Genomic DNA, 25,269 nt, shown 5'->3' on the forward strand with positions numbered 1-25,269 from the left:
GGGTGACAGGGGGCTGGACAGGGGTTACAGAGGGGTGGCCAAGGTGGACATGGATGACAGGAACAGGACATGTGAGACAGGGGGGGTGAACAGGGTTAGAGCGGTGAACAGGGGTGAAAAGTGGATAAAAATGGGGTGGACAGGAGTAACAGAGAGGGGTGGACAGCGGTGATAAGGGGGTGAATAGGGGGGTGGACATGGGTGACAGGGGGTAGACTGGGGTGTACACTGGGGGGTGAACATGGGTGACCAGGATGGACAGAGAGGTGGACAAGGCGGACATGGATGACGGGGGGTGGACAAGGGTGAGAAGGGGTAATAGAGGGGTGGACAGAGATGAGTGTAGAGAGTACAGTACCTTAAGGAAGCCAGCTTGTTCCAGCTCAATACCTTCTGCGGCATACCCATTGATCCCACCCTCTACCACAACATATTGTTCTTCTCAAGCACCCACGGAATGTATCCCCATGATGCTGCCTCAAACCATATTTCACTGTAAGGATGTATTAGGCAGGTGATGGGCAGTGCCTGGTTTCCCCCAGACATGATGCTGCCCCCATCATGATCACTGTAGGGATGGTATTGGGCAGCACCTGGTTTCCTCCAGACATGATGCTGCCCCCACCATGATCACTGTAGGGATGGTATTAGGCAGGTGATGGGCAGTGCCTGGTTTCCCCCAGATATGATGCTGCCCCCACCATGATCACTGTAGGGATGGTATTGGGCAGGTGATGGGCAGTGCCTGGTTTCCTCCAGACATGATGCTGCCCCCACCATGATCACTGTAGGGATGGTATTGGGCAGGTGATGGGCAGTGCCTGGTTTCCTCTATACATGATGCTGCCCCCACCATGATCACTGTAGGGATGGTATTGGGCAGGTGATGGGCAGTGCCTGGTTTCCCCCCAGACATGATGCTGCCCCCACCATGATCACTGTAGGGATGGTATTGGGCAGGTGATGGGCAGTGCCTGGTTTCCCCCCAGACATGATGCTGCCCCCACCATGATCACTGTAGGGATGGTATTAGGCAGGTGATGGGCAGTGCCTGGTTTCCCCCAGACATGATGCAGCCCCCACCATGATCACTGTAGGGATGGTATTGGGCAGGTGATGGGCAGTGCCTGGTTTCCTCTATATATGATGCTGCCCCCACCATGATCACTGTAGGGATGGTATTGGGCAGGTGATGGGCAGTGCCTGGTTTACCCCCAGACATGATGCTGCCCCCACCATGATCACTGTAGGGATGGTATTGGGCAGGTGATGGGCAGTGCCTGGTTTCCCCCCAGACACGATGCTGCCCCCACCATGATCACTGTAGGGATGGTATTGGGCAGGTGATGGGCAGTGCCTGGTTTCCCCCCAGACACGATGCTGCCCCCACCATGATCACTGTAGGGATGGTATTGGGCAGGTGATGGGCAGTGCCTGGTTTCCCCCAGACATGATGCTGCCCCCACCATGATCACTGTAGGGATGGTATTGGGCAGGTGATGGGCAGTGCTTGGTTTCCTCCAGACATGATGCTGCCCCCACCATGAACATTGTAGGGATGGTATTGGGCAGGTGATGGGCAGTGCCTGGTTTCCTCCAGACATGATGCTGCCCCCACCATGATCACTGTAGGGATGGTATTGGGCAGGTGATGGGCAGTGCCTGGTTTCCTCCAGACATGATGCTGCCCCCACCATGATCACTGTAGGGATGGTATTGGGCAGGCAATGGGCAGTGCCTGGTTTCCCCCAGACATGATGCTGCCCCCACCATGATCACTGTAGGGATGGTTTTGGGCAGTGCCAGGTTCCCCCCCCCCCCCATGCTTCACTGTAAGGATGGTATGTCTCATTTATTAAATTTGTGGATTCATAGGAGAAAAACTTACATTTGTGGGATGTTAGTTCAACTCCTCAATATTTCAAAATGTGAAAAAAGTTAAAGGGTATGAAGAGTGTCTGAATGCATTGGAGATTGGTATCACATTTAAAAAATGTGCCTATATATATATAGTACTTACTGTGTAGTGACTGTTTGCTATGAAAAATAAAGACAATTCCGGCAGAAAATGAAAGTAAAAGTAGACTGTAAGCAGGGCAGGGCAGCAAAAGGAAATTAAAGCGCATTATGTTAGATACATAAAATGGAGATCACACAATGTCTACCTCAGAAATTCCACCTTAAGGTCCTGGTTATATTCTACATCTTCCTCAGCTACTACTCTACAGATGGTAAGTCTCACTTTTATACTCCTTCTGTCATTGTGCCGGCTACAAAGTGATAGGGAAGGGAGGAAATGCAAACTCATAACCGGACCCAGAGTATAACACAGCAGGGTAAGGGGGCTTTCCTTCACCTGGGGCAAATATTCAGTTTGATGCCCCCCACCAACAGAAAATTTGCAGTGTGGACTATATGTCAACAGACCTAACTAAGAAGGACTGGCATGGGGTCCCCCGGGCTCCATGCCAGTCCTTCTTAGTTAAGTCTGTTGACGTAAATTTTAGATTTCACTCCTCTTTTTCTGGGAGCTGATTTTCTAATGTATCGCACGTGTTGGTTCATTTTCTGTCGCATGGTTTTTCTTGGGTCGCAGGGGAAAATGTGTCGCACATACTCCGAGTTAAAAGAAAAAAAGTAAAAAACATGGGTATAGAATACAAATCATCAATAGCATGGGCCAAACCAAACAAGCAAAACACAAGATTTAACATGAATTAAATAGAACTAAAAAAATTTAAATATAGGCGTTTAACCCCCCACCTACACAAAAAAAATCTATATATATTCAATTAAAAGCATATTTTAAAGTTTAAAATGCATTGCATATTCTACAAATCCTTGTGTAGAACTGTAAAACAATGGGAAAAAAAAGAAAAAGAAAATACCATATTTATCGGCGTATAACACGCACTTTTTAAGCTAAAATTTTTAGCCTAAAGTCTATGTGCGTGTTATACGCCGATAAGCCGCTGTAGTTCAATGCCCTGGGGTCTAGAGCCCTGCTGCCGGCCCTTCTCTCCCCCTGGCTATCGGCGCCGCTGCCCGTTCTCTCCCCCTGACTATCGGTGCCCCATTGCCGGCGCCGATAGCCAGGGGGAGAGAAGCGGCGCCGGCAATGGGGCAGCGGCGCCGACAGCCAGGGGGAGAGAAGGGGCAGCGGCACCCATTGCCTCCCCCATCCCCGGTTGCATAATTACCTGTTGCCGGGGTCGGGTCCGCGCTGCTTCAGGCCTCCGGTGTGCGTCCCCTGCGTCGTTGCTATGTTATGCATGGCGCAGCGCATGACGTCAGTTTGCCGTGCATAGCAACGACGCAGGGGACGCACACCGGAGGCCTGAAGCAGCGCGGACCCGACCACGGCAACAGGTAATTATGCAACCGGGGATGGGGCCGGCACCGATAGTCAGGGGGAGAGAACGGGCAGTGGTGCAGATAGCCAGCGGGAGAGAAGCGGCGGCAGCAGGGCTCTAGACCCCAGGAAAGGCAGGGGGAGAGAAGCGGGCAGCGACGGCCTCTCTCCCCCTGCCTTTCCTGGGGGTGTATCGGCGTATAACACGCACATAGACTTTAGGCTAAAAAATTTTGACTAAAAAGTGCGTGTTATACGCCGATAAATACGGTAAATATCATTTAACCCCTTCCCTATTAAAAGTTTGAATCACCCGCCTATTCCCATAAAAAAAACACAGTGTAAATAAAAATAAACATATATGGTATCGCCGCGTGCGGAAATGTCCGAATTATAAAAATATATCATTAATTAAACCGCTCGGTCAATGGCGTACGCGCAAAAAAATTCCAAAGTCCAAAATAGTGCATTTTTGGTCACTTTTTATATCATGAAAAAATGAATAAAAAGCGATCAATAAGTCCTATCAATACAAAAATGGTACCGTGTTATAGGCCGGTGCGTGGTATACCCCGATAAATACGGTAGTTTAAGCACTCCTCACCACGTTAAGCTGTGCCTTTTCCAAAATCACTCGCTTTTGGTAGTTTTTACACATCCTCTTGGCTGTTGGTTATTCTGTGAGCCAAACTCACGCTTTTTCATGAGTGATTTTGGAAGCACTCCGAGTAATTTCTGCTTTTTTGTCGGGAACACGCCCATTTTTTGTTAACCACGCCCATTTTCTTGTAATAATAAAAAAACACTCTGATTGTTTTCAAAAGTGTAGGTTGTGCGGTGTAAAATTTGAGCGCAGAATTAGCCGTTCACCTTTCTGAGCTTCTGGGTCCAGGGAAAGGCTCATAGGTTCAGGTGCCAAAGTTCAGCTTGCCCCTCTCTTTTCCCTAAACCTATGAAATGACCAAATTACTCCTAGCATACAATTGTGTATACATTACACAAGTAAGGACGCGTACATGGGCCTATAAAGCTGTCCATATATATTAGACTAAAGTTGGCTGAATCGGTGGCAAAAACAAAGTGCGGGTGCAATGGAGGAGACACAGTGATATGTACAGTCACATGCTTCTCTATAGGCAGCCATGTATGGACAAATGGGCTGTCTGGCTGCAAACAGGAACAGAGAACCGAGTGACTTATATTAAGGGTACGTTTAAATATATAAGATCCTAAGCAGATTTGATGCGCAGGATTTGTAACTGCAGATTAGAAGCTGTGCTCAGTCATTTGATTTACATTGAATTCTGCAGCAGAAAATCCTGCGCAGGATCCTGTACGTGTGAATGTATCCTAAAGGTGGTCAACCCCTTTAAAGCATTACTACCGTGTTTCTCCGAATATAGGACCGGGTCTTATATAAATTTTAGCCCCAAAAAACACACTAGGGCTAATTTTCAGGGTAGGGCTTATTTATTTATGGTAAGGTATGCACATTGAACAACATGGCGGTTCCACGGTATTTACCCCCCCCCCCCATTATCATCATGTGATATGCGCGAGCTGCGCATATCACATGATGATAATGGGGGGGGGGGGTAAATGCCCCCTAACGTCCCTAACCCCCCCACCCCTGCCGGTTTATCAGCCCAGCGCTGCAATCCCCACATCGGGGTACTGATCATTTGTCACCCGCGAGCGCAGCTTCTCTCCCCCCCCTGCCAAATAATTATCAGCCGCTGCGCTGTATCTATTCCTGTGCCCGGGCTGCAAATATTAAAAAGCAATCTTTAACTTACCTTCGTCCTCCGTTCCCCCGTTGCTAAGGCACCGGCCTCATGGTCCCTCCGCTGTTCTTGCTGCTTCCTGGTGTTGTGACGTCTCAGAGCCTTCAGCCTATCACCGGCCGCAGCGATTTCCCGCCTCGGCCGATGATAGGCTAAGCGCAATGTCATGTAAGAAGCCGGCCGGCGAGCGAGAACAGCGGAGGACAGCGAGGCCGGTTCCTTAGCAACGGGGGAACGGAGGACGAAGGTAAGTTAAAGCTTGCTTTTTAATATTTGCAGCCCGGGCATTGTCTAGGTCAGTGGTCTTCAACCTGCGGACCTCCAGATGTTGCAAACATTTGCTTGGGCTTCAGAGCTGCGCCCATCACATGATAATAATGGGGGGGTGTAAATACCGTGGAACCGCCATGTTGTATAATGTGCATACCGTACTGTAAATATAAGCCCTACCCTGAAAATAGGCCCTAGTGTGTTTTTTGTGGCTAAAAGTAATATAAGACCCGGTCCTATTTTCGGAGAGACACGGTATCTAAATTAAGCGTGGGTCTGCAGCAATTAATCTAAGTTCACTACAAGTCCCAGTGAGCCCAAAAGTCTCTAAAGTCACTGGTCACTTCCTTGGGCCTAACTGAGCTGTAAAGACTATTCCACCTGTCTACCTCAGTAAAGCTGCGGTTGTTCCATAACTTGGCATTGGAGTCATTATTGCCCCGCGCCTAGCCCAGGATACAGCAGTCATAACTTCGGGTGGTGTAGAGGTAAACCACGCCCTGGTGTCACGAATACAAGGGGTTGATGCCATCTGCCCCTAGGGTAATAACATCTGCCCTCATCACACCCTCCCCACATAGTCTTTAGATTAAGCTTTATGACAAATTTTGTTGGGTTTTCTTATATTGATTTGAAATAATTTTAGTGCATCATAATAATTGCCATATTTGCATTTTTTTGTGCTATAGAAAATATAATGCTTTAAGACAGTACGTTGTTTAACCAATAATTCTTGCTTATATTTCAGGTCAATTAGAAATCCGCAGTATTGAGTCCCCTATAGTGGCACTGCAGGGTCAAAATACGACCCTCCCTTGTCTGTTCTATGGCTATGGGGCTTCACCTTTGGATCTCTCTAAGGTTGCTGTGCGCTGGAATCTGAGAACATCAGAAGGAAAAGAAAAACAAGTATATTTGTTCAATGGTGGACATCGTAACCAATACAGAAATGGGTCATATATACCAGACAAGGGACTTATGGTAGGAGATGGCAGCCTGTATATACCCAACATTCAGTTCAGTGATGACGGAGAATACACTTGTACTGTGTTTGTCACTCCTGAGAAAGCAGAAAGTAAAGTCACTATGGAGGTGTCAGGTAAGTGCTGCTATAGAAACAATGGAGGTCAGAGAATACATTGTAGTACAGTTTTGCTTTGGAGACACTTTAAAAGGGTTTTCCAGCCAAATACATCTTATCCCCTATCCAAAGAATGTTTCCAGGACTGGAGACGTGACGTCACGCCACGCTCCCTCCATTCATGTCTATGGGAGGGGGTGGGATGGCTGTCACACCCCCCTCCCATAGACCTGAATGGAGGGGGTGCGGCATCACGTCTCCAGTTCCGGAAACACAGAGGCTTATCTTTGGATAGGGGATAAGATGTTGAACAATCCCTGCAGTAAGGGTGCAGGGATTGTTCAACATCTTATCCCCTATCCAAAAGGATAGGGGATAAGATGTCCGAACACAGTGCGCCACCGTGATCAGACATCTTATCCCCTATCCTTTGGGAACACTTTTCAGTCCCCGAGTAGCTTCGGCGAAAGAGGGCATTGTACCTGGAACCTTACAGGTGCCTTTTGGCCTGGAGGTGAAGGGTTTGGTTTCATTGGGGGCCCCTCTCCTTTCAGAGGAGGGCTTGCGATGGACCGCACCCTTGTACACAGTTTTTGTGTGAACACGTCTGCACTTTTTGACTGCGGTTGGGTGATTTGAGAGCACATACCTCGGCTCTTCAAAAGACCAAAAATCTAAAAAATATGATGAGTTCATCCATATTTTAGTGATCCAGCTGTAAATAAGCAATGTCCAAGCATACTGTTACGCCTAGCGCTCCGGGTCCCCGCTCCTCCCCGGAGCGCTCACGGCGTCTTTCTCCCTGCAGCTCCCCGGTCAGTCCCGCTGACCGGGAGCGCTGCTCTGTCATGGCCGTTGGGGATGCGATTCGCACAGCGGGACGCGCCCCGCTCGCGAATCGCATCCCAGGTCACTTACCCGTTCCCGTCCCCTGCTGTCGTGTGCTGGCGCGCGCGGCTCCGCTCTCTAGGGCGCGCGCGCGCCAGCTCCCTGAGACTTAAAGGGCCAGTGCACCAATGATTGGTGCCTGGCCCAATTAGCTTAATTGGCTCCCACCTGTTCCCTGGCTATATCTAGTCTCCTCCCTTGCACTCCCTTGCCGGATCTTGTTGCCCTTGTGCCTAGTGAAAGCGTTTTGTGTGTTTAAAGCCTGTGTACCAGAACTTCTGCTATCTCCCCTGACTACGAACCTTGCCGCCTGCCCCCGACCTTCTGCTACGTCCGACTTTGCTTCTGCCTACTCCCTTGTACCTCGCCTATCTTCAGCAGCCAGAGAGGTGAGCCGTTGCTAGTGGATACGACCTGGTCACTACCGCCGCAGCAAGACCATCCCGCTTTGCGGCGGGCTCTGGTGAAAACCTGTAGTGGCTTAGAACCGGTCCACTAGCGCGGTCCTCGCCATCCCTCTCTGGCACAGAGGATCCACTACCTGCCAGCCGGCATCGTGACAGTAGATCCGGCCATGGATCCCGCTGAGGTTCCCCTGCCAGTTGCCTCTGATATCACCACGGTGGTCGCCCAGCAAGCCCGACAGATCGCCCATCTAACCCACCAGCTGTCGGAAGTGTCCACCATTGTGCACCAACTTCAGTCGCAACTTCATCAGCAATCATCTCCTCCGCCAGCTCCTGCACCTCCTCCGCAGCGAGTGGCCACTCCTAGCCTCCGCCTGTCCTTGCCGGACAAATTTTATGGGGACTCTAAGTTTTGCCGTGGCTTTCTTTCGCAATGTTCCCTGCACTTGGAGATGATGTCGGACCAGTTTCCCACTGAAAGGTCTAAGGTGGCTTTCGTAGTCAGCCTTCTCTCTGGAAAAGCCCTGTCATGGGCCACACCGCTCTGGGACCGCAATGACCCCGTCACCGCCTCTGTACACTCCTTCTTCTCGGAAATTCGAAGTGTCTTTGAGGAACCTGCCCGAGCCTCTTCTGCTGAGACTGCCCTGCTGAACCTCGTCCAGGGTAATTCTTCCGTTGGCGAGTACGCCATACAATTCCGTACCCTTGCTTCTGAACTATCCTGGAATAATGAGGCCCTCTGCGCGACCTTTAAAAAAGGCCTATCCAGCAACATTAAAGATGTTCTGGCCGCACGAGAGACTCCTGCTAACCTGCATGAACTCATTCATCTAGCCACTCGCATTGACATGCGTTTTTCTGAGAGGCATCAAGAGCTCCGCCAGGAAAAAGACTTAGATCTCTGGACACCTCTCCCACAGTCTCCACTGCAATCTGCGCCTAGGCCTCCCGCCGAGGAGGCCATGCAAGTGGATCGGTCTCGCCTGACCCTGGAAGAGAGGAATCGCCGTAAGGAAGAGAATCTTTGTCTGTACTGTGCCAGTACTGAACATTTTTTGGTGGAGTGCCCAATCCGTCCTCCACGTCTGGGAAACGCACGCTCGCACCCAGCTCTCGTGGGTGTGGCGTCTCTTGATGCTAAGTCGACTTCTCCACGTCTCACGGTGCCTGTTCGGATTTCTACTTCAGCCAGCTCTCCCCTCTCAGCCGTGGCCTGCCTGGACTCTGGAGCTTCTGGGAATTTTATTCGGGAGTCCTTAGTGAATAAATTCCGCATTCCGGTGACCCGTCTTGTCAAGCCACTCCACATTTCCGCGGTCAACGGAGCCAGATTGGACTGCACCGTGCGTTATCGCACGGAGCCCCTCCTAATGTGCATCGGACCTCATCACGAGGAAATTGTATTTTTTGTCCTTCCTAATTGCACTTCTGAAGTTCTCCTTGGACTACCCTGGCTTCAACACCATTCCCCAACCCTGGATTGGTCCACTGGGGAGATCAAGAGTTGGGGTCCCTCTTGTTCCAAGGACTGCCTTCAACCGGTTCCCAGTACTCCCTGCCGTGACCCTGTGGTTCCTCCTGTATCCGGTCCCCCTAAGGTCATTAAGGACTCTGCCTGCCACAGGAAATGCCTCTCCCCCCCTCCCAGTCCCATCAGGCAAGCCTCTGTGTCCCCTCATGGCCCTCGTCCTGGTGTCACACTGCCCCGTGCCAGGTCTCGCCCTCTGCCCTCTCTCCCCATTCCTACTCCTGCTGTACTGCCTGCCATTGAGGAAACCATCCATTCCTTCCCGGTGTCCTCATCCCAGGGGAGGCAGTCACCGGACAAAAAAAAGGGGAGACCTAAGGGGGGGGGTACTGTTACGCCTAGCGCTCCGGGTCCCCGCTCCTCCCCGGAGCGCTCACGGCGTCTTTCTCCCTGCAGCTCCCCGGTCAGTCCCGCTGACCGGGAGCGCTGCTCTGTCATGGCCGTTGGGGATGCGATTCGCACAGCGGGACGCGCCCGCTCGCGAATCGCATCCCAGGTCACTTACCCGTTCCCGTCCCCTGCTGTCGTGTGCTGGGCGCGCGCGGCTCCGCTCTCTAGGGCGCGCGCGCGCCAGCTCCCTGAGACTTAAAGGGCCAGTGCACCAATGATTGGTGCCTGGCCCAATTAGCTTAATTGGCTCCCACCTGTTCCCTGGCTATATCTAGTCTCCTCCCTTGCCGGATCTTGTTGCCCTTGTGCCTAGTGAAAGCGTTTTGTGTGTTTAAAGCCTGTGTACCAGAACTTCTGCTATCTCCCCTGACTACGAACCTTGCCGCCTGCCCCCGACCTTCTGCTACGTCCGACTTTGCTTCTGCCTACTCCCTTGTACCTCGCCTATCTTCAGCAGCCAGAGAGGTGAGCCGTTGCTAGTGGATACGACCTGGTCACTACCGCCGCAGCAAGACCATCCCGCTTTGCGGCGGGCTCTGGTGAAAACCTGTAGTGGCTTAGAACCGGTCCACTAGCGCGGTCCTCGCCATCCCTCTCTGGCACAGAGGATCCACTACCTGCCAGCCGGCATCGTGACACATACCTTCTAATATTCATGTTTTCATGTCTTCTTTAGCTAAGCCAACTTGTACATTGAGTGACTCCAGACTAGAGATGACTCCAGGCACTGAGAGATCGGTTACATGTTATGTGAACGGCTTCTATCCAAAACCTGTGGAAATATTTTGGGTGAAGTACAGTAAAGATTTCACCAACAATTCAGAATTGGATAGCCAGACCTGCACCAGTGAGAACCGTGATGAAACGTACAATGTGACAAGTTTACTGTCTGTGAGACCTATGAGCACTGATGAAAATGGAGACGTTTATTCCTGTATAATTATTCACAGGTCACTGAAAGATGCGGTTAATCTTAATATTAGTTTATCAGTCTTACCTATTCCTGGTAGGTATCTAAGCCAATAGACAGATGTTTTAATAGGAATTAGATAAACCTTCTTCCTATATGGCTGCTAAACATTGATGTAACTTTTCATTTCTTAAAACTCACAGAAAGAGGTTGACACATGGAATTCATATGCGATATCTGTACATCTAATATTAACAGCAGGGAATGGTTTTGCCATCGCTAATCCATAACGGAAGTGGTTTCTGCTACATAGATAAGACCTCATGGGCACCTATAAGGGCCGGTGTGAGGTGTTTTTTTGCGCCCCCGTAGATCCATGCGTCCGCTCCTCCCCCAGCTCTCCGAACATTTCCGAAGCTAGAGCTGGGGCAAGGGGAGGAAGGAGGTACACGCCCCCTCCCTCAGCTCGGCTGGACGCAGATCTCCACGGCACGCCCCCTCCCTGAGGACATAGATCTCCACGGCAGGTCCCCTCCCTGAGGACATAGATCTCCACGGCAGGTCCCCTCCCTGAGGACATAGATCTCCACGGCAGGTCCCCTCCCTGAGGACATAGATCTCCACGGCAGGTCCCCTCCCTGAGGACATAGATCTCCACGGCAGGTCCCCTCCCTGAGGACATAGATCTCCACGGCAGGTCCCCTCCCTGAGGACATAGATCTCCACGGCAGGTCCCCTCCCTGAGGACATAGATCTCCACGGCAGGTCCCCTCCCTGAGGACATAGATCTCCACGGCAGGTCCCCTCCCTGAGGACGCAGATCTCCACGGCACGCCCCCTCCCTGAGGACATAGATCTCCACGGCAGGTCCCCTCCCTGAGGACATAGATCTCCACGGCAGGTCCCCTCCCTGAGGACATAGATCTCCACGGCAGGTCCCCTCCCTGAGGACATAGATCTCCACGGCAGGTCCCCTCCCTGAGGACGCAGATCTCCACGGCACGCCCCCTCCCTGAGGACATAGATCTCCACGGCAGGTCCCCTCCCTGAGGACATAGATCTCCACGGCAGGTCCCCTCCCTGGGGACATAGATCTCCACGGCACGCCCCCTCCCTGAGGACATAGATCTCCACGGCAGGTCCCCTCCCTGAGGATGCAGATCTCCACGGCACGCCCCCTCCCTGAGGACATAGATCTCCACGGCACGCCCCCTCCCTGAGGACATAGATCTCCACGGCAGGTCCCCTCCCTGAGGACATAGATCTCCACAGCACGCCCCCTCCCTGAGGACATAGATCTCCACGGCACGCCCCCTCCCTGAGGATGCAGATCTCCACGGCAGGCCCCCTCCCTGAGGACATAGATCTCCCCCTTTAGCTCCTGCAGTATGTCCCCCTTTACACATAGAGCTCATTGGGAGCACTTCTCTATGGGGGAGATTTATCAAAACCTGTAGAGAGGCAAAGTTGCCCAGTTGCCCATAGCGACCAATCATATCGCTTCTTTCATTCTTAACAAGGCCTGTGAAAAATGAAAGAAGTGATCTGATTGGTTGCTATGGACAACTGGTCCTCTTTGCCTCTCCACAGATTTTGATAAATCTCTCCTTATGTCCTCAGGGAGAAGAGATGAGGGAGGGGACCTGCCGTGGAGATTTACGTCCTCAGGGAGGGGACGTGGCCGTAGAGATCTGCGTCCAGCCGAGCTCAGGGAGGGGAGATGAGGGAGGGGGCGTGAACCTCCTCCTTCCCCTTGCTCTGCCCTCCCCCAGCTCTAGCTTCGGAAATGTTCGGAGAGCTGGGGGAGGAGCGGACGCATGGATCTACGGGGGCGCAAAAAACCACCTCACACCTGCATGAGGCCTGTGCAGAGTCTTGCCCCCCTCAGCTTAGCTGTGTTATCTGCTCATGACCACCCAGGGATGAAGACAAAGTCAGGGGAATGACTGTATGAGGTTAGTGTAGAGTTAATAAAAGGGCATGTGTGTGTATAAAGTGTTACTGAGAGTGCATGTGTGTGTGTATAAAGTGTTACTGAGAGTGCATGTGTGTGTATAAAGTGTTACTGAGAGTGCATGTGTGTGTATAAAGTGTTACTGAGAGTGCATGTGTGTGTGTATAAGGTGTTACTGAGAGTGCATGTGTGTGTATAAAGTGTTACTGAGAGTGCATGTGTGTGTGTATAAAGTGTTACTGAGAGTGCATGTGTGTGTGTATAAAGTGTTACTGAGAGTGCATGTGTGTGTGTATAAAGTGTTACTGAGAGTGCATGTGTGTGTGTATAAAGTGTTACTGAGAGTGCATGTGTGTGTCTAAAGTGTTACTGAGAGTGCATGTGTGTGTATAAAGTGTTACTGAGAGTGCATGTGTGTGTATAAAGTGTTACTGAGAGTGCATGTGTGTGTATAAAGTGTTACTGAGAGTGCATGTGTGTGTATAAAGTGTTACTGAGAGTGCATGTGTGTGTGTATAAAGTGTTACTGAGAGTGCATGTGTGTGTATAAAGTGTTACTGAGAGTGCATGTGTGTGTATAAAGTGTTACTGAGAGTGCATGTGTATATAAAGTGTTACTGAGAGTGCATTTGTGTGTATAAAGTGTTACTGAGAGTGCATTTGTGTATAAAGTGTTACTGAGAGTGCATGTGTGTGTATAAAGTGTTACTGAGAGTGCATGTGTATATAAAGTGTTACTGAGAGTGCATGTGTATATAAAGTGTTACTGAGAGTGCATGTGTATATAAAGTGTCACTGAGAGTGCATGTTTGTGTGTATAAAGTTTTCAAGGAGAAATGCTGTGACATAAATTCCCCCCCCCCCCCTCCTCCTCTAAGACCCGACGGCAGAGGAATCTGAAGAGGAGAGATGTACAGACCCCAAATTACTGCAGCCACAAATTCATATTGGATGGTGTTATTCCATTTCTCATGTTGTAGTCACAGCCATTAGTAATTTGCAGCGCAATTTCATTTACTCACATGCAGCACAATTCAGGGAGCGAAAGATGGTGATCTTTGGTCATGCAATCTGGGGGCCCCATTTTTGATTTTTGCCCAGGGCCACACGAAGTCCAAAACCGGCTTTGTCTGCAGCATTAGGTAGGCAGCAGTCCCCCCACATTAGGTAGCATAGTTTCCCCACATTAAGTAGCATCCATCTGAGGCAGACCACCATGAAGACTTCTTACAGACTTGTATCTGCAGAATTGATGCGTACATGGCTTTCGCTCCATACTTTTCCAGCACCCTCCGTTTCTGTACACAACGTCCAATCTAACAAGAATAGAAAACGCCAACACAATGCATTCAATAAGATTCAATAAGAGTTCATTATGGAATAGTGTCGGGCACGCTATGTGCGCTCCACGTGATTATAGTTTTATCACATTACCTACACTGCCTTGGTGTTCTCTCTCTCTGCTGCTGTTTCCAGTACCCTCATAACTATAGTTACCCCAAAAGATAGTGAAAAATAGATAGGCCCCCTTTGTTCCCCACACAATAAAAGTACACTTTGATGCCATTAGTCAACACTGCGGTGTCCTGAGGCCAAAAACCTTGACGTTTGTGGCCAGGGAAGCAGCTGTGATCATGGAAAAATCAGATTGACAGATTTATTGTCCAACATCGATTAGGACCATGGTGAATTGGGAGTTTATTTATTTTGTTACGATGGTCAATGCTTAGAAGATATTAAAAGTAGTGTAAACCTTATGTGACGAACAGTCATCATTGTCATTAACATGCTTTATTTTGTTCTCTTCCCTTAGGGGACAAAAATCCTATATCGATTACATGGATTATAGTTATCGTGGTTTTAGCTTTTGCAATCCTCGCACTAGTATTGGCATTTACATTATGCTACTGTCTTGTCAAAGGTAAGATATTTACTTTACTTCTCCAGTAGGAAATATTGGTTACTTGGACTGGAGTTGACTATGGCAGTGGGGGTCATCCTCTAATCCTGTCCAGATGGGTCTCCAGATGATCATTGGGTGGTACCACTATCCTGAAGAGTTCGGTCTTCCAACTCTCCCCTCTAAATTTTTTAGTGACATCTCCCCTGGGTGTGCACTGAAGAGTGAGGTGTACTCCCTGGAATGTGTGGTGCAGCAATAAAGTAAGGAAGAGTAGTAGATTGAAGGAGGGAAGGTGATGGCAATCAAACTTAGGAAAGAGGATTCAGAGGCTGGAGTGGGTGACTCTTCAGGATAGCACCACCCCTATGACACTTCAACCGTAATTAGCACGACATGATATTTTAGAAGGCTATTTTATACATGGCCAGTCATCAGGCACGGAGTGAAGCTCGCTCTGTGGACCAGATGATAGGGGTGCTGCAGGAGAGACTCCAGGGGTCCCATCCTTTAGGTTGGGGATAAGATGTCTAGGGGCAGAGTACCCCTTTAACTATCAGCTGTAAGAAGTAGAAAAGGAGGAATACTAAGGAAGAGAGAGCAAGTGAGAGTGAATATAAATTTGGATAAATGCAGCACACCAGATGAAGATCCAATAAAATGGTGATTTATTCTATGGTGTATGATTTATACAACGTTTCAGTAGCCTCCTGCTACCATTTTCAAGTCTTGTGTTGGAGCCAGTAGTTCCTAAGAAATGTTTTTAGTCTGGAGCACGATAGTTTTTTAGCCAATAACCTTTCTTTGCAGTTTATCTGAATTGTAACCGAGTTTAGTGCCAATGTTCTGTAAAGAAAAAAAGGTCTTATCCAATTAATCAATACAGTCTGTGACTACATATTTAGCACCTAATGAATGATGATATGGCTTTTTTATGGTGGTCTCTATTCTAGTTCAAAATATTTTAATAGCAGGGCTAAAACTGGCAGGAGCTCACATGACGGTTTACATTTTCAGTCATGGTTTAAGCATGGAATGTAATGGATTAAACTACCTGGCAGTTTAACCCATTACGTGCCATGCTTAAACCATGACTGCGCTGGATGCCGGCATGTTTCCTTAGCAGTTGGCCTAAGGAAGGCCACCAGGTCGGCCATGATATGGTACAGCCAATATAGACTGCCTGTCATCTTTATGCTGGTAGGCGTAATAAACTACACTACAATAGTAGTGTAGGGTATTGTACTGTATGAGTGATTATGTAATAAACTCACCCGGTCCGGCTCCAGCGCTGCCACCAGTCACTGGTAAGCAGTGTCCTTGTCGCAGGGCTGTTTACCATTAGTGCCGCAGCTGCCCCAGCCAATTAAGTGGTGGGAGTGCCTGGCCAATCAGTTGTGGTGATGGAGCTCCCACCTCTTGGTGATGGGATATTTAAATGTGATTGTGGATTTCTCCCTTCACTCGTGTTCCTAAACTGACCTGAGCTTTGCTTGTGAATTGATCTTGCCTTTGCCCACTTTCCAGCCATCAACATCAGAGATGGACCATCAGACACACCGTCACGACATCTACAGTAAACTCTGCTACTTAATATCCACCTATTGACTTATAGCACAATCACACTATAGTGTGGGACAAAAAGAGTGTACTTGCAGTGCTGCATATTGACGTTAAAGGGGTACTCCAGTGAAAACCTTTTTTCTTTTAAATCAACTGGTGCCAGAAAGTTAAACATATTTGTAAATTACTTTACTATTAAAAAATCTTAATCCTTCCAGTACTTATTAGCTGCTGAATGCTACAGAGGAAATTCCTTTCTTTTTGGAACACTGATGACATAACGACCACAGTGCTCTCTGCTGACATCTCTGTCCATTTTAGCAACCATGCATAGCAGATGTATGCTAAGGGCAGCATAGTGGCTGAGTGGATAGCACTGCTGCCTTGCAGTGCTGGGGCCTTGGGTTCAAATCCCACTAAGGACAACAATAAATAAAGAGTTATTATTATTATAATGACGTCAGCAAAGAGCACTGTGCTCATGATGTCATCAGAGAGAATTCCAAAAAGAAAAGAATTTCCTCTGTAGTATTCAGCAGCTAATAAGTACAGGAAGGATTAAGATTTTTAATAGAAGTAATTTACAAATCTGTTTAACTTTCTGGCACCAGTTGATTTAAAAGAAAAATGGTTTTCACTGGAGTACCCCTTTAACGTAATCACGCCACAGCGTGATAAGAAAGTGTTTATTTACAGCACGACCGATCAAAGAAACATTGCTAGTCTATAAGTAACTGCCTACCTATGGGGAACATGAACTAGTTGTTTGCTATTTAATCAAGTTCATGATTTTTTACTGTCTATGGTATGTCCAATGCAAGGGCCCTGCTGAGGACATCGTAGCATAATTATTAACCAATAAATAATTGTAGACCACATCTGACTTATTCTACCAAACATCCTTCATTCCTTTTCTATTCTTAACCTAGTAGGACTTTAAAGTATTGTTGTTTTAGATTTGATCTTTGTTTGTCCTGACTTTGCTTCAGATTCTGTACTACGCACCCCTCTAGGTTTTTACACTCTGGCTTGTCCCTCGTTTACCCTTTGCCTGCTGATTTTGTACTGTTTAGCCTGTGTATTGCTGACCTGGACTGTCTGACTTTCCTTGATGCCCTATGCATTTAGTCCAGTGTAGGGACTGTCGTTAAGATGGCCGCTGCCATTTAGGGTGACTCGTCCACATCGGTAGGGGCAGTGGTTTGAGGTGAGCTCAGATCTGAATGGTTCTCTACCCCGGATGTGACAGATCACATGTCTAAGTCCCCTTGTTAAACTAATAAAAAGTTTAAAAAAAAACATGTCAAGCTCCCTTTGTTGAACTAATAAAAAGTAAAAGTTTAATAAATTATACCTCCCCCACCAAAAAAAAAAAAAAAAAAAAAAATTTCCCTTATGAAAATATAAAAATAACACCTACCCATTTGATATTGCTACATCTTTACCAACCTAAACTTTAAAAATGATCTTATTATTTATCCTTCAAGATGAGCGCTGTAAAATAAAAAAATAAAACTAGAATTGAATTTCCAAAAAACTAAAAACCTGTAGGCAGCGTGTAGGTATAGGCAGCACAGCAGAGAGCGAGGTAAGGAGTGCTGCTCTCTGCTGTGCTGCCTATACCTACACGCTGCCTACAGGTTTTTAGTTTTTTGGAAATTCAATTCTAGTTTTATTTTTTTATTTTACAGCGCTCATCTTGAAGGATAAATAATATGAGGGCTCACTGGAGGAGTGATAATCTGCAGGCTGGCTGGCTGCACATGGCTCTGTACCTAATCCATTGAATGACACATCTTTTCTCCTAACATGAAGGCATTGTCTGTAGATCAGGGGTCTCAAACTCCCGGATGAAAGTTTGTGGTGATTTGTATTGGGGATGTATTGGGGATGTGTGATTTGTATTGCCCGACGCCGGGGACATGCAGTTCCGGGCGCCGGGCATGTGGTTTCTTCAGGCATTTAGCCCTGCTTCGGGCAAGCAGCGCTAAATGTGAGAAGGATTCACTTACCCCGCCCTCCTCCTCCCCGTCTCTGGTTGGCCGGCCGGCCCGAGTCTGATGAGGGACGTCGCGCATGTGACGTCCCTCCGCAGACCCGCACAGGAGGTCGTCAGTGATGTCACTCGTCAGGCCGCCTCCGGAGAGAAGCGCAGCGCAGGACAGGTAAGTGTGTCTATGTGTGTGTGTGCATGTGTGGGTGTCTGTCTGTGTGTGTGTGGGTGTCTGTGTGTGTGAGAGAGAGTCGGGGGGAGGGGGGGATGACGACAATGCTACCTAATGTGGGGAACCTGCTTCTACCTAATGTGGGGAACCTGCTACCACCTAATGTGGGGAACCTTCTACCACCTAATGTGGGGAACCTGCTACCACCTAATGTGGGCAAACTGCTACTACCTACCTAATGTGGGGAACCTGCTGCCTATCTAATGTGGGGAACCTGCTGCCTACCTAATGTGGGGAACCCCCAGAAGTAGCACCCCCATCATCCGTCAGCTCATGCTATTACCACACGGGGGTAGGGGGAATGGGGGGGTTGCTGGTGGATGATGGGGGTGTTTCTGGTGGATGAGGAGGGGCGCATGATGGGGGAATTGTATGTGAGGGGCGCATGATGGGGGCATTGTATGTGAGGGGCGCATGATTGGGGCATTGTATGTGAGGGGCGCATGATTGGGGCATTGTATGTGAGGGGCGCATGATTGGGGCATTGTATGTGAGGGGCGCATGATGGGGGCATTGTATGTGAGGGGCGCATGATGGGGGCATTGTATGTGAGGGGCGCATGATTGGGGCATTGTATGTGAGGGGCGCATGATGGGGGCATTGTATGTGAGGGGCGCAGGATGGGGGCATTATATGTGAGGGGCGCAGGATGGGGGCAATGTATGTGAGGGGCGCAGGATGGGGCATTATATGTGAGGGGCGCATGATTGGGGCATTATATGTGAGGGGCACATGTGGCCCAGCCTCACCCAGCTGCTACCTCCAGTGGCCCCCGGATAATTTGAGTTTGAGACCCCTGCTGTAGATGATATAAATAAGTAAGCATTATAATATATATCCTTTTTGATCTTTACAGTGAAACCAGATGTTTCAGAGATCAGTAATGAAGACCTGATTCACATGAAAGAGAGTATTCTAGAATGTCATATATCAGGCTTCAGACCATGTAATCTCAATTTAGAATTATTCTGGAAGAATGGCAAAGAAAAGATTCCAATAACTTCCTGGAGCTCTAAAAAACGAAGAGAGAGATCACAGGAGAACGACAATGAGGAGACTGAAATTCTCCTGACGAAGTCCACAGACCCGGTCCTGGAAACTGTTATAAAACTATATAAATGGTGGTTCTTCAGATGTGACTGTTCCATACGTATAACACCCCAGTTAAAAATACACCGTGGAAAAATACTCGCCCTAGATGTTCACCATCCTGCTCTGAAGGCACCAGTTCGCAAAATGAAAGTACTAAATGTGATCTGTAAGTATGACTATATTCTGCTTCCAAACACCTGTAAATAGTTCATTTGTATTAGACGGCATTAGGTTTGCCATCTGTGTCTCTCCGGCTGTGGTGAAACTACAACTCTCAGCATTCTCTGAAAGCTAATCCATATACAATCAGTGGTTTTTGACAGACTACAGTGATCCCTCTACTTACAATGGCCTCAACATACAATAGTTTCAACATACAATGGATCATTTTCAGTTGAAACCAGACTCAACATACAATGCTACAGACCGTCCAGATCTGTGAAAATTGTCAATGGCTGGAAGAACTGACCAATCAGAATGGGCATTCACTGGTAAAACTCCTGTAGTACTGAAGCGTATGCACTGACTGATGTCTGGTAGTGACCCCTACAGTACAGGGGGTATTACATGTTCTGTACACTTTACCTGTGCCAGGGTTAGCTGCTCCTCTGGACACCAGGTGAGGGTGACTCCATGTTACTTTTTTAGAACACTGCGTGTACTGTACAGCACCCCAAAGAAGCTTCTGTCCTCTACATAGACCAGTGTTTTGAAAAGCAGGGTGCCCCCAGCTGTTGCAAAACTACAACTCCCAGCATGCCTGGACAGCCTTTGGCTGTCCGGGCATGCTGGGAGTTGTTTTGCAACAGCTGGAGGCTCCCTGCTTGGGAAACACTGACATAGACAGTGATTACAGCTCCCAGCAGGGTGTGTGCGGGTGTGTCTCCTGAGACTTCCAGCAGAGCAGAGCCAAGCAGAGATTTCCAACAAGCCTTCCCCAGGTTTGTGGCAGATTCCTGGGGAAGAAGCTCCTGCAATGGAGCCTCGTGGCTCCACTCCCCGTTCCAGGCTGGCGGGAAGTGGAGTGAAAACTTCGACAGCCATTGTTCCGGCCGGGAGAAGATCGGGCAGAGTCTGCAGCAATGCAGGCTCTGCTACCCAGGCTACGGGTGCCAGCCAGAGATCCACTGGTGGAAGAAAGGCACGGAAAAGCAGTGTGGAGATGTGGTCGGAGAGTGGGCCCGGCGAGTCCAGTTCCACGTACTGCTCCCGCATGGCCGCAAGGTTTGCGGAGTACGAGCAGCGCGGCAAGGAGCTGAGGATGGCCAGAGAGGATCTGCGTGCGACCCAGAGTCTGATGAGTACGGGATCCAGAAAGAGCAAGCCAGAACTGAAGAAGAGGATAACATCGCTGAAGGGCGAGATTGTGAAGCTGGAGGCGAGGAGAGCGGAGATACTGGAGGGGAGCGGTCTCTTCAAGGAGAAGCTGATCAACAGCGATCGGTTTGCCGCCACGAAATCCCCAGGTAAGGTGGAGGTGGATGATGGGGAGAGTAGTGGCGGTGAAGATAGTGAGGATGGTGGTGAAGAGGAGAAGATGGAGGAAAGTGTGGGAGTTGTAGCTACTCCAGGTGACACCCAGACCCAGGACAGCTACATTGAGGCTGGACAGGTGGCACTTCCGCCAAGCGAGAGTGAGGAGGATGACGTGGAGGGTGAGGCTGGGGGTCTGCTGAGGGCAATTGTGATGCAGGAGTCCCCAGCCCACCTCCAGAATTTCACCTTTGGGGACGAGGAGTGTGAAGATGTGGTGGTAAAGCAGAGGTCCAAGAAAAGGAAGACAAAGGAGACGGTACAATATGTATTTGTCCCCTTCCAGCAGTCTGGGCCAGCTGCAAAGCTGGTTCAGGCTGCGGGCTCCCCCAAACTGCCAGACCCCGTTCCTGAGGTGGAGCGGGGCCAGCACGGGGAGTACAGTAAGGCGTCAGCAACGGCTAAGGGCGCAATAGTTGTGAAGCCCACCCATCCTGTCGGTAGGGAAGGGCAGGATGGGCTCATGCCGGGCAGCTCTGGCACTGCAGAACCGCCCCAGGGTGGCAGGGGGCGTGTCCAAGTGCCAGAGGAGAGTTACGCTGCCGTGTGCTCGGGGGGCGGTTCCCCGAGTACTGTGGGCACTACTGGCGCCGCGGGGCACTCCCCTGTGAGGGGGGGGAGTGTCCGGGCGCCAGAGAGCGTTGAGTCCGTGTGCTCGGGGGGCGGTCCCCCGAGTACAGTTTGTTCTGTGGGCACTGCGGGGCACTCCCCTGTGAGGGGGGGGAGTGTCCCGGTGCCGGGATCGGTGTCCATTCAGAAGGAGGAGCCATCGTCAGCAGCAGTCAAGCCAGAAAAAAAGTCTGTAGTTAAGCCAGCGGTACTACAATTCCCAGCCAGCCCAGAATCAGTCAGGCAGGGTATGAGTGAGAATGCTGAGTGTAGTAGTGTTGTGGATGAGAGGAGTGTCAGTGGAGTGAATGTTGGTGGGAGTAGTGGTATGGATGGAAAAAAGGATGATGTGAGTGGTGGTGTGAATGGTGGTTCTGGGTCTGGGTCTGGCCCGGCTGCCCCCCCGGCAGTGACTGCTCCTAGGAGCTATGCTAATGTCGCTGCCGGGGGTCCAGGGGGGTCCCCGTCTCCGTCCATCCCCGGGGGTTACTTGCAACAGCGCCTCCTGGAGGCTCTGCGTAGGGGAGACAGGTCGATCCAGGTAGAGGGAAGGGGTGAGGTCGACCTGTCTTTCTGGATAGAGAGGCACGGTTTGGGGGCTTTCCGAGAGCAGAATGGGGAGGTGGTCTGGTCCCTCCCGACAACCGGGCAGGACAATAACCGCAGGAATGTGGTCCGTCTGATTTGGAGGGGTGAGGATGCATGCCCACCTCGCGCTAAAGTGGTTGAGCTCCTCCTCCAGATGGAATTCAGGGCGAGTGACATCTTTGCCCTGATCCACCCCTACGGTACGTCCGAGTTTGACGTCAGCTTCGTTCGGCCAGAGGGTCTCGAACTCTTCTGGTCAAACTACGAGGTGGCGAAGAACGAGCCCGGCTGGCGGGATTTTGCCGTAAAGGCAATTTCCCGTCAGAACTCGGTCAAGAAGGTGACCGTTTTGACCCGTAACGAGTCACTTTCTTGTTACGACATCATGACCTGGCTCGGTCGGTATGGGGATGTGACGGACATGCCCAAGAAAAACATTGATGAGCACGGGATCTGGTCCGGGGCCTGGACGTTTTCCGTCAAACTCAGGCGTTCAGGGAGTACGGTTGCCCACATTCCGTCAGCCGCCTTCCTTGGACGTGACAGGATCCAGGTCTTCTACCAGGGGCAGCCTAAGGTCTGTCACAGGTGCGGTAGCCCCACCCATTTTAGCGCAGCCTGTACTGTACAGGTCTGTGCTTTGTGTGGTGGGGTGGGTCATCTGGCCGCATCCTGTAGGCAGATCCGCTGCCATCTGTGTGGTGTCCTGGGGCACCCTTTCAGCCGTTGTCCTAGCGCCTTCGCCCGTGCGGCGGCCGCTCCGGCTGGGGAGAGCTGTGAGGTTGCCTCGGCTGGAGAGGGTACGAGCAGGGATGGGGGCGCACCAGGGCTAGTGAGGAAGAAGGGCCCCGCCAAACTAAGGCGGGAGGAAAATCGGAGGAGGAGTAGGGAGCAGGAGAGTGCCCAAGTGACGGGGGTAGCTCCGGCCCCTGCTCCTGAAGCTGGCCCTGAAATGACTGAAGCCCTGGAGGAGGACGTGCTGGATGAGGAGGTCAGGAGACTGGGCGAAGAGGAAGGCAATATGGCCGACTCTTCCGATTCCTCCCACTATGAAAGTGTGGATGAGGAGAGTGTAGAGAAGGCCAAAAAGAAAGACAAGGGCAAAAGGAAAGGGAGAAAGAAGAGGTCCAAGCCCTCTCTCCCTCGTACTGCGGGCCGGGTCCAAAGCGGAAGCCTGACTGCCCCCCCTCTGGTTGACCTGTCAAACCGGTACCTCGTCCTTGATAACATCTCCTCCCCCTCCTTGGAGGGGGAAGGTGAGGGCGGGGTGCCTAGGGAGAGAGAGCCTCTGGGGGGAACTGGGCCCTGTCCTGTTCAGGCACCTTCCTCGGAGGGCAGGGCTAGACCGGGGTCGGACGGAGACGGGGACCATATGGACCAGAGTGAGTCCAAAAAAAGGGGTAAAAGCGGTCCTGCCCTTTCTTCTTCTTCTGGGGATGAGGGCACGAAGAAGAAGGGGAAGAAGAAATAAAGGTGAGGCCGTCTAACTTAATCACCCATGATGGCGGCACTCACCCCATTGACGCTGGCATCCATTAACTGTGCCAGCATAAAGTCGGATACGGCTAGATTCGCAGCCTTTGATTTTCTCGGCCGTGTTGAAGCCGACATTTTGTATCTGCAAGAGACCAGGTTGTCAGATCTAGCCTCCCTGGTAAAAGCCAGAAGAGAGTGGAGGCGCGGTCCCTCCCACTGGTCTCTTGCGGCTGAGCCGTATAGTGGGGTGGCGGTCCTTTTTACCGCTCCGGTTGAATGCCGACGGGTTATTGAGTTAGAAATGGGGAGGTGCCTGATCTTAGATGTCCTCATGAAGGGACAAGAGCTCCGGCTCATTAACATCTACGCCCCACAAACCAAGTGGGGCCGCAAAGATCTCTTTATGAGGATTAAGCCCTTCCTTTTTACTAGCCGGCAAGTGATTTTTGGAGGGGACTTCAATAATGTCACGAGGTCCCAAGATAGGAGAGGTTCCAATGGTCCGCTGGCTTACGATAGCGTGGCCCTCAATAATATAGTTAGGGAAGCTCGCCTAGAGGACGCCCACATCCGGAGCCCCTCAGGCCACGTGGGTTTCACCTATCATCGAGGTAGCTGCAGGTCTAGGATAGACAGGTTTTATTTAAAGGAGGAAGCCGTCTCTTCCGCAGTGTCCGTGGTTGAGGTGGAATTCTCCGATCACTGTATGATTTTGTTTTCCTTGAATGTTTCAGAGACCCCCCGGATGGGTAAAGGTTATTGGAAGCTGAATTCGTCCCTCCTGGAGGAAGCGGAAATAAGACAGTCCTTTGAGGACTTTCTTCAGAGTCAGGTACCTTTACTGGACTTTTGTAGTAGTAAGTCAGAGTGGTGGGAGATATTCAAGAAGCGGGTTGCGGGGTTCTTCCGCCAGCTCTCGAGCCTCAGGTCCCTGAATAGGTACCGCCTGTATCGGGGTCTGAGGAGGAAACTCGAGCTCCTTGTCTCGACTGGAGGTAGCCGGGAGGATATCTCCAGAGTGAAATCCTTGCTGATGGGGTGTCAGTACGATAGGCACGCATCTTTGGTTTTTGAGAGGGATTACGGGAGGTACCGCTCGCCCGACCCTTACAAGAACTGTAAGATGTCAGTGAGTAGTAAAGTGGTCTCAGGACTGATTGATAGTACGGGATCTCTGAATCGGTCCAGATCAGGGATCCTGGAGGTCGTCAGATCCTTCTACTCGCACCTCTTGGGAAGGAAGGATCTAAATCGAGACGGGATGTCGGCTTTCCTGGCTGAAACTATTCCTGAGCCAGGGGTAGACCCCTCTCTTGATGTTTTGGCAGAAGAAATCAGGGAAGAGGAAGTGAGACTGGCGATCGAGGGGCTCGCCCCCAAGAAGTCGCCAGGCCCGGATGGCTTAACATCCGAGTGGTACAGGACCTTTAAGGAGTCTTTAGCTCCCCTCTTGACTGAGGTATTCAATGAGTGTCTCTCCTCGGGCACTCTACCAAAGTCAATGAGGAGGTCAGCCCTGATTCTTCTGTCAAAGGGTAAAGATCCTAGCCGGATTGAGAATTGGAGGCCCATAGCTCTTCTCAATACGGACAGGAAGCTTCTGGCCAAGATACTGTTTAATCGGTTGGTGAAGTTTGCACCCCGGCTCCTTTCGGGGGCCCAGCACTGCTCTGTTCCGGGCCGAAGCACCTTAAGTGCGGTCCTCAGTGTCAGGGA

General features: G+C 50.3%; 1 protein-coding gene across 5 annotated transcripts in view; it reads left to right on the forward strand.

Moving 5' to 3' along the window:
• The first annotated feature begins 2,113 nt into the window (after window positions 1-2,113).
• LOC130277299 (uncharacterized) overlaps window positions 2,114-25,269 on the forward strand; it is a 63,824-nt gene continuing 40,668 nt past the window's right edge. For all 5 annotated transcript variants that reach the window (XR_008845420.1, XR_008845421.1, XM_056527857.1 and 2 more), the window contains exons 1-5: window positions 2,114-2,231; window positions 6,155-6,505; window positions 10,380-10,709; window positions 14,381-14,488; window positions 19,112-19,513. Coding sequence is in view for 3 of the 5 variants with exons in the window: in XM_056527857.1 (XP_056383832.1) it covers window positions 2,144-2,231; window positions 6,155-6,505; window positions 10,380-10,709; window positions 14,381-14,488; window positions 19,112-19,513 (1,279 nt within the window). In the remaining 2 variants the exon portion in view is untranslated. The remainder of the gene's footprint in view (window positions 2,232-6,154; window positions 6,506-10,379; window positions 10,710-14,380; window positions 14,489-19,111; window positions 19,514-25,269) is intronic.

This window comes from Hyla sarda, chromosome 6 (genome assembly GCF_029499605.1).
Source record: "Hyla sarda isolate aHylSar1 chromosome 6, aHylSar1.hap1, whole genome shotgun sequence".
Taxonomy (NCBI): domain Eukaryota; kingdom Metazoa; phylum Chordata; class Amphibia; order Anura; family Hylidae; genus Hyla; species Hyla sarda.